Source organism: Arachis ipaensis, chromosome B01 (genome assembly GCF_000816755.2).
Source record: "Arachis ipaensis cultivar K30076 chromosome B01, Araip1.1, whole genome shotgun sequence".
NCBI classification, from domain to species: Eukaryota; Viridiplantae; Streptophyta; class Magnoliopsida; order Fabales; family Fabaceae; genus Arachis; species Arachis ipaensis.
In genome coordinates, this window is record NC_029785.2 from 68854819 (window position 1) to 68869473 (window position 14655).

General features: G+C 36.6%; 1 protein-coding gene across 1 annotated transcript; it reads left to right on the forward strand.

The window, feature by feature from the left end:
* LOC110266089 (S-adenosylmethionine carrier 1, chloroplastic/mitochondrial-like) lies at window positions 7828–8654 on the forward strand. Its single transcript, XM_021109938.1, has 3 exons — window positions 7828–7917; window positions 8020–8096; window positions 8500–8654. The coding sequence occupies exons 1-3, from the start codon at window positions 7828–7830 to the stop codon at window positions 8597–8599; spliced, it is 267 nt and encodes an 88-aa protein (XP_020965597.1). The 3' UTR covers window positions 8600–8654.

Sequence of the window (14655 nt, forward strand, 5' to 3'; positions counted from 1 at the left end):
ACGCGTGCGCGTACCTGACGCATGCGCGTGACACGCGAAGAAGACCATCGACTCGTACGCATGACTGACGCGTACGCATGACACGCGAAGAAGACCATCGACGCATACGCGTGACTGATGCATACGCGTGACACGCGAAGAAGACCATCGACGCGTACGCGTGACTTAACGCATACGCGTGACATGCTCCACGTGCAGAAAACGCAGAAAATGCTGATTGCTATAATTAATTCTGATTTAAACCTTAATTTTTATAAATAGGAAAAGATATTATATTAGTTTTAGAAAATAGATTTTAAATTAAATAGGATTAGATATAAAAGAGAAAAGAAACTTCTCTTCTGGGGATTCCAACATTATTCCACCTCAGCCCAATTTACAGTTTACCAGAATCCTAGTTTTCACTCTTTTCCATGAGCAACTAAACCTCCACTGTTAAGGTTAGGAGCTCTTTCTATTGTATGGATTGATTCTATTATTTTTTCTACTTTAATTCATGTATTGATTTATAATTTAAGAATTGTTTTTGTTCTTTATCTTATGAATTTGGGTGGAACGGAAGTATGACCCTCTTTCTAATTGAGTTCTTGTATAACTTGGAAAAGTTCTTTACTTGAACAACAGCTTGAAAATAATTTCTCCTAAATTCTAATTATCTGGACTTAACGGGATACGTGACATATAATCCTCTTATATTTGGATAATTAGGATTTTTGTGACATAATAACTAGAATTAAGATTTACCCCCTAATTGGAATTAATTGACCAAGGAATTGCGGTTGATGAAAGTTAGGGAGACTCGTGCCACTTGGTGGCGAAGGCGTGGCATGCCAGCTCTCAATTGTCACTTGGGCGTGCCACTTGAAGACCCAGGCGTGGCACGCCAACACTCAAGGAGACCAAAGAAAAGCTGGGCGTGCCACTTGGTGTCGAAGGCATGGCACGCCAAGCTCTCATCCTCACTTAGGCATGCCACATGAGTATCTAGGCATGGCATGCAAATGATAAAAAGGCCAAAGCAAAGGCTGGGTGTGCCACTTGGTATCGAAGGTGTGGCACGCCAGCTCCAGAGTCTCACTTAGGCGAGCCACTTGAGGACCCAGGCATGGCACGCCAGCTACTGGATCAAAGAAGAATGCTGGGCATGGCACGCCAGACCCTGGGCGTGCCACGCTAGTTCAATTGGCCAGAGAGGAAGATCAAGCAACCACAATGGGCATGGCATGACAGACCCTGGGTGTGGCACGCCAGACCCTGGGCGTGCCACGCTAGTTCAATTGGCCAGAGAGGAAAATCAGGCAACCACAATGGGCGTGCCACGCTAGTTCAACTTTCCAGAGCAGAATGGGAGAAGGAAAAAGCCTGGGCGTGCCACTTGGGTTTGAAGGCGTGGCACGCTAGGCCAAGACCAACACTTAAGAAGACCCTGGGCGTGCCACTTGGGTTCGAAGGCGTGGCACGCCAGGGATGCCAATGAAGGAGGGTGTGCCACTTGAAGAGCTTGGCGTGGCGCGCCAAGCCAGATTCAGAGATGGGCATGACACGCCATTGAAGCGCCAGTCACAAGCCAGCTAGAAGGTCACGTTTATTGAGTTTCTTTTCCCTCCAAATTGTATTTTTCTTTTCTCTTTTGTATTTTTTTCTTTGTTCTAGTGTTAGGAGTAGTATAAATAACCCCTAAAAGTACTGAGAAAAGGGGGGTTAGCAGTTGAGCTATTAGTTGAAGCATAGTTAGATTTACTTTTACACTTTATCATCTCTTCCATCTCTTGTACTTTTCTCTGAGCTATGAGTAGCTAAATTCCCTCTCATTGAGAGAGGAAGCTCTGTCGTACTTGATGGATTAATCATAATGAATTTCTTCTTCTCTTCATCTTCTCTTTGATTTGCTAGAAGGAATTTCATTCTTCATGTTTAGTGTTCAATCATCTTGGAAAAGAGGTTGAATGCAAAATTGGTTTCATGGGAACCTTGGAAAAGGAAACATGAAACTATGCTAGAAATTTCTTCTCACACTTGAATAGGATCTGGGTTTTGGTGTTTTGATATTGATGAGCGGATAATTTATACCCTTTTTGGCATTGTTTTTAGGTAGTTTTTAGTATGTTTTAGTTACTTTTTATTATATTTTTATTAGTTTTTATGCAAAAATCACATTTCTGGACTTTACTATGAGTTTGTGTATTTTTCTGTAATTTCAGGTAATTTCTTGCTGAAATTGAGGGACCTGAGCAAAAATCTGATTCAGGGGCTGAAAAAGGACTGCAGATGCTGTTGGATTCTGACCCTCCTGCACTCGAAGTGGATTTTCTGGAGATACAAAAGCCCAATTGGCGCGCTCTGAATTGCGTTGGAAAGTAGACAGCTTGGGCTTTCCATCAATATATAATAGTCCATACTTTGCCCGAGATTTGATGGCCCAAACTAGCATTAAACGCCTATTTTGGCACCCAGGGTGGAGTTTAACTCCAACTTGAGGTATATGCACGTGAAAGCTTGAAAGCTCAGCCCAAACACTCACCAAGTGGGTCCTGGAAGTGGATTTCTGCACTATCTGCACTTAGTTACTCATCTTCTGTAAACCTAAGTTACTAGTCTAGTATAAAAACTACTTTTAGAGATTCATTTAGAACTCACGACAATTTTACATTTCATATTGTATCTTCTACGGCATAAGTCTCTAAACCCCATAGGTGAGGGTGAGGAGCTCTGCTGTGTTTCAATGGATTAATGCAATTACTACTGTTTTCTATTCAATCACGCTTGATTCTATTCTAAGATACTCACTCGTACTTCAATATAGAGAATCTGATGATCCGTGACACTCATCATTATTCTCAATTCTATGAACGCATGCCTGACAACCACTCCCGTTCTATCTGAGCTCAACGTAGTCATTGGGCGACAGCTTGAGTGCGTATCTCTTGGGTCTCTGATCCACGGACCGAGTCCGTACGATCAGAACCTTCGTGGTAGATGCTAGAACCAATTGGCAGCATTCCTGGGATCCGAAAATTCTAAACCTTGTCTGTGGTATTCTGAGTAGGATCTGGGAAGGGATGATTGTGACGAGCTTCAAACTCACGAATGTTGGGTGCAGTGACAGTGTGAAAAAGGATAGAGAGATCATATTCCGATGCTAGTGAGAACCGACAGATGATTAGCCGTGCTGTAGCTGTACCTGGTATTTTTCATCCGAGACGAGAAATCCGATAGTTGATTAGTCGTGCAGAGATCGTACCTGGTATTTTTCATCCGAGAGGATCATACAGCTTGCCATTGAAGGAAGCCATGCGTGTTTGGAGAAGAAGACATTATGAAAGCAGAGATTCAGATGACAGAGCATCTCCGGAGCCTCAACCTGTTCCTCATTACTGAATCACAAGTACCATTTATTTCATGTTATTTACTTTTCATAAACAAAAATCATTTTTATCATTAATCTCCTGACTAAGATTTACAAGATAACTATAGCTTGCTTCAAGCCGACAATCTCCGTGGAATCGACCCTTACTTACGTAAGGTATTACTTGGACGACCCAATGCACTTGCTAGTTAGCTGTGTGGAGTTGTGAAAAGTGTAATCACAATTTCGTGCACCAAGTTTTTGGCGCCGTTGCCGGGTATTGTTCGAGTTTGGACAATTGACGGTTTATTTTGTTGCTTAGATTAGGAAAAATTTATCTTTTTGGTTTAGAGTCATTAAATTTGAGTCTTTTATTTTCTTTTCAAAAATCTTATTTTTCTTTATTAATCTTTAATTTTCCTTTGAGTTTTCTGTTTGAGTTTAGTTTCATGCTTTAAGTTTGGTGTCAATTGCATGTTTTTACTTTCCTCCAAATTTTTCGAATTTTATGTTCTTTTTGTTCTTCATATTTTCGAGTTTTATGTTCCTTGTTCTTTCTTAATCTTCAAGTTGTTCTTGTTTATTTTCCTTGTTTGATCTTTAGTTTTTCTTGTTTTATGTCTTTCCTTGATTTTCTTATGCATTTTCGAATTACTAGTGTCCAAAGTATAAAATTTTTTAAGTTTGGTGTCCTTTGTGTTTTTATTTTCTTAAAAATTTCCAAAATTTGTTCTTGGTGTTCATCTTGATCTTCAAAGTGTTCTTGGTGTTTATCTTGACATTCAAAATTTTCTTGTTTGTTTTCTTTGTTTTGATCTAAAAATTCTAAGTTTGGTGTCATTTTATTGTTTTTCTCTTTCCTCATTAAATTCAAAAAAAAATTCTTTTCCTTTATTTACTCATCATTTTCGAATTCCTTAGGCTGACTTATTCAAAATTTTTAAAATTTGGTAGTTTCTTGTTAGCTAAATTAAAATTTCAATCTTAAAAATTTATCTTTTTAAATCTTTTTCAATTTTCTTTTTTATTTTATTTTTTGAAAATCCTTTATAAAATTTTTCAAAATCTTTTTCTTTTCTTATTCATAATTTTCGAATCACTTGTCCTATTTTATTAGTTTGATTGAAAAATTTTAAGTTTGGTGTTTCCTTGTAAGAAAGTTTCAATCTTTAAAATTTTAAAATCATATCTTTTTCAAATCTTTTCTTTTATTTATTTATTTTCTTACAAGTATCTTTAATTTTAAGACATATCTTTTTCAAAACTTCCTAACTACTTTCTCTCTCTTCATTTTTCGAAAATCATATCCAAAATTTTTCAAATCTTTTTAATTAATAAATCATTTTAGTATTCGAATTTCTTTTATTTCTTTTTCTTTTAGTTTTCGAAACATATATTCTATTTTCCAATTATTTTATTTTATTTTCTTTTAAATTCGGTTTATCCTTAATTAAATAAAATAAAAACAAAAATATTCTATTTTTTTATTTTTCAAAAAAAAAGGGGAAATAAAATTTCTATTTACAATCCACATCATCTCCCTTTCTCCATCATAGACACAAGTGGAAATAAACACTCTAGAAGGACTCTGGGGTCATATGCTAACCCCACTAATGCTTCTTATAGGAGTAGTATCTGTATACCCCCCATCAGAGCCAGCAGTTTTGAGCTAAACCCTCAGCTCATTACTATGGTGCAGCAAAATTGCCAGTATTCCGGTCTTCCACAGGAAGAACCTACTGAGTTTCTGGAACAGTTCTTACAAATTGCTAACACAGTACGTGATAAGGAAGTAGATCAGGATATCTATAGATTATTACTGTTTCCATTTGCTGTAAAAGATCAAGCTAAGAGGTGGTTAAATAACCAACCCACAGCAAGCATAAGAACATGGAAACAGTTGTCAGATAAATTCTTGAATCAATATTTTCCTCCAAAAAGGATGACACAGCTAAGGCTGGACATCCAAGGCTTTAAAAAAGAGGATAATGAATCTTTTTATAACGCCTGGAAGAGGTACAGAGGGATGCTAAGGAAATACTCCTCTGAAATATTTTCAGAATAGGTGCAGTTAGACATCTTTTATTATGGGCTTACAGAAAAGGCCCAGATGTCTCTAGACCACTCAGCTGGTGGATCTATACACATGAGGAAGACAATTGAAGAGGCTCAAGAGCTCATTGATACAGTTGCTAGAAATTAACATCTGTATTTAAGCAGTGAGTCCTCCAGAACAAGTTGTTGAACTTAATCAGCAACTGCTTCTTATAACAAAATAGTTAGCAGAACTTAAAGAGATGCTACAAGACACTAAAAATGCTAACAAGAATATGGCATCACAATTGGATCAGACAAGACAGCAGCTATCTAAACAGATAACAGAAGAGTGCCAAGCTATTCATTTAAGGAGTAGGAAGACATTGAATGTCTCAACTCAAGGCAGCAGAAAGCCAAGAAAGGAACAACTGAAAGAGGATGACCAAGCCACTGCCCAAAATCCCTCTGAGGACAGTAAGAGCCCAGAGAGGAATGATTCTGGCGTCCAAACGCCGGAAAAGGGGGAAAAATTGGCGTTAAACGCCCAGTGGATGGCCAATTATGGCGTTCAAATGCCAGAAAAGAGTGGCAATCTGGCGTTAAACGCCCAAAAAGCACCCAATTCTGGCGTTCAAACACCCATAAAGGATCAGACACCTGCAAGTGCTGATAACAACTCCCTTAAGCAGGCTTCTCCAACCACTTCTGTAGGAAGTAAACCTGCAGCAACTAAGGTTGAAGAATATAAAGCCAAGATACCTTATCCTCAGAAACTCCGCCAAGTGAAATAGGATAAACAACTTGCCCGCTTTGCAGACTATCTCTGGACTCTTGAAATAAAGATTCCGTTTGCAGAGGCACTTGGGCAAATACCCTCTTATGCTAAGTTCATGAAAGAGATATTTAAGTCATAAGAAGGATTGGAGAGAAACTGAAAAAGTTTTCTTCATTGAAGAATGCAGTGCAGTCATCACTACAAGAAAAATACCCATTCAGCCACACTTTTTTTAAACTACATTTGAAAAGCGTAGCCTATTCTATGAATAGGCTACGCTTTTCTCCGTGTGGCCCTTTTATAAGAGAAAAGAATACACAATTATGGCATCATTTAAAAAGTGTAGCCTTAGGTATTATAGAAATCACTTATAAAGCGTAGTCGTAGATTGATACCTATAAATTCACTTTTCGTATCAAATGGAACGCTTTTAGAGGGTAGCCTATTTATTAAGTTTTGGGTGCATTTTAAAAGTGATGCCTAATGTATCTAGAACTAAAAACTTAACACTTGTAAATTTTTTCCCTCTTAACACTTGTAAATTTTTTCCCTTTTAACTTTTTATCCAGCTCACACTTAGTGAAAATTTTCCCTCCAAGAAAAGAAAACCATTTCACCTTTCACAAAGAAAAACCCTCATCGTCATACACTCAGCTCACATACACTCAACTCACAAAGAACCATTTCACCCGTTTAGAAGAAAACATCATCGTCATCACTCTCAGCTCGTCATCACCCTCAGAAAACCCTCCTGCATCGCGAATCAGAAGCCCCAGTCACCACTGACCCCCACTCACCACTCACCGCCACACAGCACTCACCACTAACCACTGACTGTCGCTCCAAGCTAAGTCGCCCTCTTGCACTGATCGTAGCGCGCCGCCCAGACTATTCATCTACCTTCGTAGTCTCTGCTCTCACCATCACTGGTCACCATCATCGTATCTGCGCTCACTGTCGCCGCTCAACCAAGTTGTCTTTGCTCTCACCATTGCATCTCACGCTTGTTGTCTCTGTGCCGACCGTCGCCGCGCGCCTAGCATCATCGTTCTCTCTGCTCACCATCGTCGAGAAGGTATGTATAGATTTTTATTTGGTTCTGAAATTGGAGGTTTAGGGTTCCGATATAGGATTTTTAATTTGGGGGTTTGGTACACTAATTGCCTGTTATCAGTGAAATCTGAAATTTGATTTAGTTCAAGTGATTCAGTTGTTGTTTACTAAAATCTGAATTGAGTAGAGGTTGCTTGTTGTTCTAAACCATATTTGTTTGTGTAATAGAAAAATGAAATGCAGTCACTGCCATCACATGGAACTAATTGGTTATGATTCTTTATTGCTTCCTTAATTGCCTCCGGTAAGACAAGAAAATCGAGATTCCTTAATATATTTCTGTCACGAATAATTCTATGAATAAGGTTTCTTCTGTATAGAAAAAAGTATTGAATAGTTCTTCTGGATAGAAATTAAAAGTAGTATATGGTTCTTTAATTAGAGGTAACAAGAGAGCAAAGTATATGGTTCTACTGGTATATGCATAGAGAAAAAGAAGGAAGCTATATATATAGCCTTAATTAAAAAATTTAATTGCTATTTCAGTTGAAGATTTAGTATATGCATTGATTATAATGCTATTAGTGTTGTGTTTGTTCAATGTCATATGTATGATATGACAGATGGTTGCATTGCTGGAGGTGTTGCCGGAGTCGTTGTAGAAACAGCTTTGTACCCCATTGATACCATCAAAACTCAATTACAGGTGAATTTAATATATGAGTAAGCTTATAAGGCTACTTCATCTGTGTTTACATCTACATTGTACTTAAGATTTCATTTTACATCTCATTCCTTCCTATATTAGGTTGCTCGTGGTGGAGGGCAAATTATCTTGAAAGGTCTATATTCAGGGTTGGCTGGAAATCTTGCTGGTGTCTTACCGTGAGTGAACTCTCTTGTACACCTTACCCTTTGCCATTGATAAAGCATTCATATTTGAGCTAATATTTTTCAGTTTATAATCAATCATTCAATCTAATAAAATGAGAACTTGTCCCATGAATACATAGTTTACGAGATGCATTCTACCTTGTAGTAGCTTAAAATCTCATTTAAATTATTTGGACTTATATCTCATTAGTGTTTTAACTTATTCAATCTTATGCTAACTTTCTTCCCTGACTGAAAATATAGGAACTTAAGTCTATAGATGATGTTTCCTTTGTGGCAATACTTTGTCCTTTTCTCTTACCATGTCAATCCTTAGCTATAGTTTCTCAGGCTTGTGTTTACTAGGTTAATCCCTGTATCGATAAATAACTTATTATCCATCCACTCTTGACAGAGCATCTGCGATTTTTGTTGGTGTGTATGAATCCACAAAGCAAAAATTGCTACGGTCCTTTCCTGAGAATCTCAGTGCCATAGCTCATTTTGTAAGTTAGCTTTCTTTATTATTAAAAATGCATTCATATTATCTTTATGGTGACACCTGACACACAACTTTTACCTTTTAAATTCGTTTCATTTTTCATTTTTTTTATACTGATACATAGATGTCTCTGAGCATTACATAGTTGGGATAAACCATAGGGTATAAGAAACAAGAGTGGCAGTAAGATTAGTAGATGACCAAAAGCACAAGCATAAATCTGTAATACTAATATTGAAGGGTAAAGGCACTTCCAAACCATCTACCTAAACATATTTATACGATAGAGAATTTTTAATAGTTGGAGGTGTAACTTTACAAATTTGTGGTATATAAGTTACATATTTTTGTTTGCTCTAAATAGGTATAATCAATTTTTATTATGTCTTTAGGATAAATTGTCCTACTTATAGTGCTATTAGTGTTGTGTTTGTTCAATGACATATGTATGATATAGCAGATGGTTGCATGATTGGAGGTAACAAGAGAGCAAAGTATATGGTTCTACTTGTATATACATAGAGAAAAAGAAGGAAGCTATATATATAGCCTTAATTATTACATGTTTGGCAAATGACATAGTATAGCAAATTAATTAACTTTAATTTGGATTTTTTATATATGGAGGGACCAAATTAATTAACTATTCTTATCTTTATGTGTTTCTCTTTGATCGGGTTAGATCCTCAATTCTACTCAAAAAATGAAAAAGGGATTAATTGCGAGTAATAATACCTCTTTGTCTGCTGAGCAGTCTATCACTTCAGTAGAGACTATGAATTTATGTTTTCTTTATGCTCCTCAGCTTATTTCAAATACATTTGAGTGTCATTTGGTCTGAGTTTATCACTATTGAGCATTTTATTTTTATTTTTAACAAAGAGAAGGATGATGGGGATTTGCTTTGGTTTTGAGACTTCTTTTTTTTATTTATTTATATTAATTGTTAACGAGTTTAACTTAACTAATTATTTTAGGCTGATAATTGAAATGATCTTTTCTGATTCAAATGCAGTTACCATCCAATTCCCATTGTGTTTTCTCAAGCAAAGGGAGTTGCTGTGTGGGATCCAGAGGGAAACAAATATCTTGATTTCTTATCTGCTTATTCTGCTGTTAATCAGGTAACATGCTTGTAGATCTCAAATTTTGATTCGGAAATGCTGCCCAAATGAGTTATAGAAGTTAATTTCTAATTATTGTTTGTCTACTTTAACTTTAATCTTTGTTGATTGAGATTCAAGAAACTGTAATTAAATAGGATTAGATTGAAGAGAGGTGGCATTTATTTCTTTGGTCTCTTTAATTATAGTAATAAAAAAAGTCAAAACCCAATGAAATTGAAAATGAATTGAATCTGAATTATTTGACTGAAAAAAGGAAACATTAAAACTCTCTCCGCTTAAAATTTCTTAATTCCTTCAACTTTGTGTGAAAAAATCAGCTTGCATAAAGTTAATTAGAACTGTTTCCTAAAAATTACTATTATTACAACTCTTTTCATTATTAAAGTCCACCCTCGTGCTGTTTATAAAATAGTTTTACACAATAATATTTTGTATTTTTAATCCATTAGATTGCCGTTATCTGTTGAATGATTTAATTGCTGCTGCTGCTGCTGGGTCCCAAATCTGTTCGATTATATCAATTTAATTCTTGCTAAATGATGATTGTGCTAAATTCGTGGTTAAATGGTTGGATATGGCAATTACAATTTTTTTTGTCTGTAATTTTTACAATTATTCGTGGTTAAGGTTGAAGGCGAAAGTTTTTGGTTAAGGTCTTCCAAGAAGATTTTGTCAAAACGTTGATCGTGTCATGGCAAGGTACAATGCATACTTTAATTCTTTTGATTTGTTAGTTTTGAAGTTGCAATTTAACTTATTATATTTGTACTATAAATTCTATGTTTCTCTTTATTTGTTTTACCTCAATGGGTGTCTAGAGAATTACTTCTAAGACTAGGAACTATTTCCCAACCTAGTTATAAGTCTTTGAATGTCCTTTTCATTGTCCATTCCCTTTGTAGCGAATAACACCCTGCCTCCTCTATTCTTCTAATCTTCACTTTGCGACCCCTTATAAATTTTCCGCCGCGTTGCCTAATGATTGCCTCCTGTATAGAAAAGAACTAAAGGATGAAAAACAATGTCGTGTGTGTGGAACTTCTCGATATACTAAAAATTCCAGTGATAATAGCGAGAACCAACCTGACAAGAAAGGTCGTTCTATTCCTGCAAAGACTCTGAGATACTTTCCTATAATTCCAAGACTTCAGAGATTATTTATGTGCTCAAAGACGGCAGCTAGTCTGAGGTGGCATAATGAGGAGCGCGTAAAAGATGGGATGTTAAAGCATCCTGCTGATGGCTTGGCATGGAAGAATCTTGATGAAATCGATGAAGAATTTGTAAAAGAATCTTGCAATATTAGACTAGGCTTGTCAAGTGATGGGTTCAACCCATTTCGTAGCATGAACATTTAATGGAGCACGTGGCCCGTGATGTTGATGGTATACAACTTGCCTCCGTGGATGTGCATGAAACCCGAATATTGTATGCTTTCTTTGCTTATTCCTGGGCCACAATCACCTGGTAAAGACATTGATGTGTATCTACAACCATTGATAGAAGACTTGAAGTTGTTGTGGAAAAAAAGGGTCGAAACCTATGATGCGTCAAAGAATGAGACCTTTCAAATGCAGGCAGCTCTTTTGTGGACAATCAACGATTTTCCTGCTTATTCTATATTGTCTGGGTGGAGTACAAAGGGAAAGTTGGCGTGCCCTTGTTGCAACAAAAATACCAGTAGCTTACAACTAAAACACTATCGGAAGACAATTTATATGGACCATCGTGTCTTTTTACCCATGGATCATCCATGGAGAACCAATACAAGGTCTTTTAATCGGAAGCAGGAATTAAGACCCCCTCCACTTGTTATAGAAGGACCCGAAATTTTTGAGATGCTACAAAATGCTGAGAATGTCTTTGGAAAGAAGTAAAGTACATCAAATAGTTTCCCATGGAATTGGAAAAAAAGATCAATTTTCTTTGAATTGCCTTACTGGCACAAGAACCTACTGCGTCACAACTTAGATGTCATGCACATAGAGAAGAATATACTTGACAGTGTAATTGGAACTCTCTTTGATATCCCAGGCAAGACAAAGGACCATTTGAATGCTCGATATGACTTAAAAGATTTGGGTATCTGGAAAAATCTTCAACCAAAGGAGGTGAATAATGGCAAAGGCATGCTTTTCTATTACTCCTGTAGAGAAGTCAGTTTTTTGTGGTGTTTTGAAGACAACAAAACTACCTGATGGCAGTGCTTCGAATATATCATGCTGTGTACATCTAGGAGAAAGAAAAGTTTCTGGGTATAAGACCCACGATGCTCACTTTATGCTTTACTATTTACTACCAATACCGATTAAAAGCGTCCTTCCTGATCATGTGGCCATTCCGTTGATTCGACTAAGTTCCTTTTTTCGTCGCTTGTGCAAAAAGTTCATCACACTGGAAAAGATAGATTTACTGGAGTTAGAGATTATGGAAACATTATGCCAATTTGAGAGGATCTTTCCCCTTAGTTTTTTTGACATAATGGTTCATCTTCCCATTCATTTAGCAAATGAGGTGAGATTGAGAAGTCCGGTGCAGTTTCGTTGGATGTATCCTCTGGAAAGGTACATGTGTACATTAAAGTCATATGTTCGCAACAGAAGTCGGCCCGAAGGTTCTATTGCAGAGGCATATCTGGCTGAGGAGTGCTTAACTTTCTGCTCAAGATACTTGCATGGAGGTGTGCAAACAAGACTTAATAAGCGGCCTCGGAATGATGATGATCCTAACGAAGACGAAGTTGTGCCATCAAAGTTGTTTTCTAACAAAGGTCGTTCGTTAGGCGTGGGAAGTGGAGAACCAATTAATCTAGATGACAGATCAATTGCTCAAGCCCATGTGTATGTATTACACAATTGTGAAGAAGTGGTAGATTATGTTAGGTAACTTAATTAAACTTTTTTTTATTTCGATCAAGTTCACCTATATTTTTTAGATCAAACCTAACTATTATTAATTATAGAGAGCATGAGGAAGAGGTTAACAATCAGCGAGGAACGAAATGGAGAAAAGCAAAAGTTCACAACAAAACGTTCGCGCAGTGGTTTGAAACTCGTGCGAGGGATCCAAATGTGCCTTTCTGGCAAAAAGAATTATCTCGAGGTCCAAGCTCTGTTGCAAGAAGATTTTCTGGATATGTAATTAATGGATACAGGTTTCACACGGTGGAACGTGAGGCAAGGAGAAAAATACAAAACAGTGGTGTCACATTAACTGCTTTAACTTCAAGCTTTGCAAGTAATAAAGATCAAAGTCCAATCCAAGACAATGTAGCTTATTATGGCAGGTTGTTTGAGATAGTAGAGTTAGACTATTTTGAGCGTTTTAAGGTTGTCTTATTTCGGTGTGAGTGGTACGATGCTGGGAGAGATAAGTATGGTCTTACATTTGTTCACTTCCATAAGAAATGCTTCCAGGATGAACCTTTTATACTAGCATCTCAAGCACATCAGTGTTTTTATGTGCAAGATCCATATGAACATAACAAACATTATGTTATGGAAACTGTCCCAAGAGACTTATTTAAAACAAGCGACGAATCTGAGTCTGAGGCCCGTCAAACACACTATAGTGAACAACACGAGCGTATAACGAGCCCTGCCATATCAGCTGATGATGGTGAACTTATTCTGGAGAGGACTGATTTACGACCCACGGTTATTGAAATGGTTCCCCAAGTGACTTCTGCCCAAGAATATGAGGCAGACTTCATTGGAGATTCTGATTCTGATTGGTCATCCTAAGCAATTTATTGCTTAATATGTACATATGTATACTTAAGTTTTCTTCTTCACGGTTTTATTTGTAAGTAATACTTATTTTTTTGTTAATTTGTCAGTCTCTTACATTTTTCTTATATTGATTTTGATGGGTATATTGACTCTACTTAACTAATTTATTTATATAGGAATAAGGAATTTATTGATCTTAAAGCTACGTCAAGTAAGAATTTGCTTAGACAATTCGAGGCTAAGAGACAAAGGATTGTAATTGAACGCAAGAAATATGAAATGGAAGCTGCAGCTGCTAATGACAAGGAGAAATCAGAGCGAAGGGTGGATGAACCAGAAAGTCAATTGGAGATGCGTGCAACCAAAGGACAAAAGAAATCCACGTCAAAGAAGCTGGATTTTAGTCATCTGCAAAGCACAAGGAAACATGCTTAAACAAGTGTTTTCTTGATGTTCTTCCTTAGATCTCTTGCTTAGCTTGACTTGTGGGTCAAAGATCTTTGATTTCCTGCACGTTTAAGGTGAGGATAACCTTTCTAAGATGCTGCTGAAGTTCGTTTAGTTGATGTTTTAGAGTTTTAAAGTTGTTCTTGATGTGTTTTAGGAGGATAAAGTGCTTTAAGAACACTTCAAAGAGTAACCGGATTTGGAGTAGCAAATCAAGGTAGGATGTAACAAAATTAATCTTGATTATTTGTCTTTGAGTTGTGTGAATGTTGTATGACTTGGCTGTGCTAAAAATTGGTTGCATATATGATTGATTCTTGGTGAAAATTTGGTGAAATTTTGATGAAATTTGATGAAATTTAAGCTTTGAGTTCATGTTCTTGGAGAAGCTGGAAAAACGAACCCTAGAGCTTAAATTGAGGTTCAATATGTGTTAAAATCATGTAGAAAAGATGGGGTTTTAGTGGCTGGGAATTTATTTTGAATTTTGGTAAAAATCGGTTGCTGAAAAGACTGAAAAACGGGTAAAAATAGAGAAAGAATTTGAAGAATATACGAAGAACACGAAGAACACTTTGAGTGTGGTGAAAAATATTGAAGAACACCTTTTAGATCTTAAAAAGGGTAAGGTTGTAATTATTTTGGTGTTTGAGGGGTTATTTGGTAATTTCTGAAAGTTAGGGTGGTAAAAGTAGAAATATTAAAAGTTACGGGTGGTAAAAAGTGAATTTTAAAGGTTAAAAGTAAAAGTAAGTTAATTTTCG

What these genes read in the sequence shown, in the direction of transcription:
- LOC110266089 (XM_021109938.1), top strand. Translation starts at nt 7,828, where the DNA reads ATGACAGATGGTTGCATTGCTGGAGGTGTTGCCGGAGTCGTTGTAGAA. An exon ending in CCATCAAAACTCAATTACAG is followed by an intron (nt 7,918 to 8,019) that starts GTGAATTTAATA and finishes TTCCTATATTAG; the next exon opens with GTTGCTCGTGGTGGAGGGCA. An exon ending in AATCTTGCTGGTGTCTTACC is followed by an intron (nt 8,097 to 8,499) that starts GTGAGTGAACTC and finishes CACTCTTGACAG; the next exon opens with AGCATCTGCGATTTTTGTTG.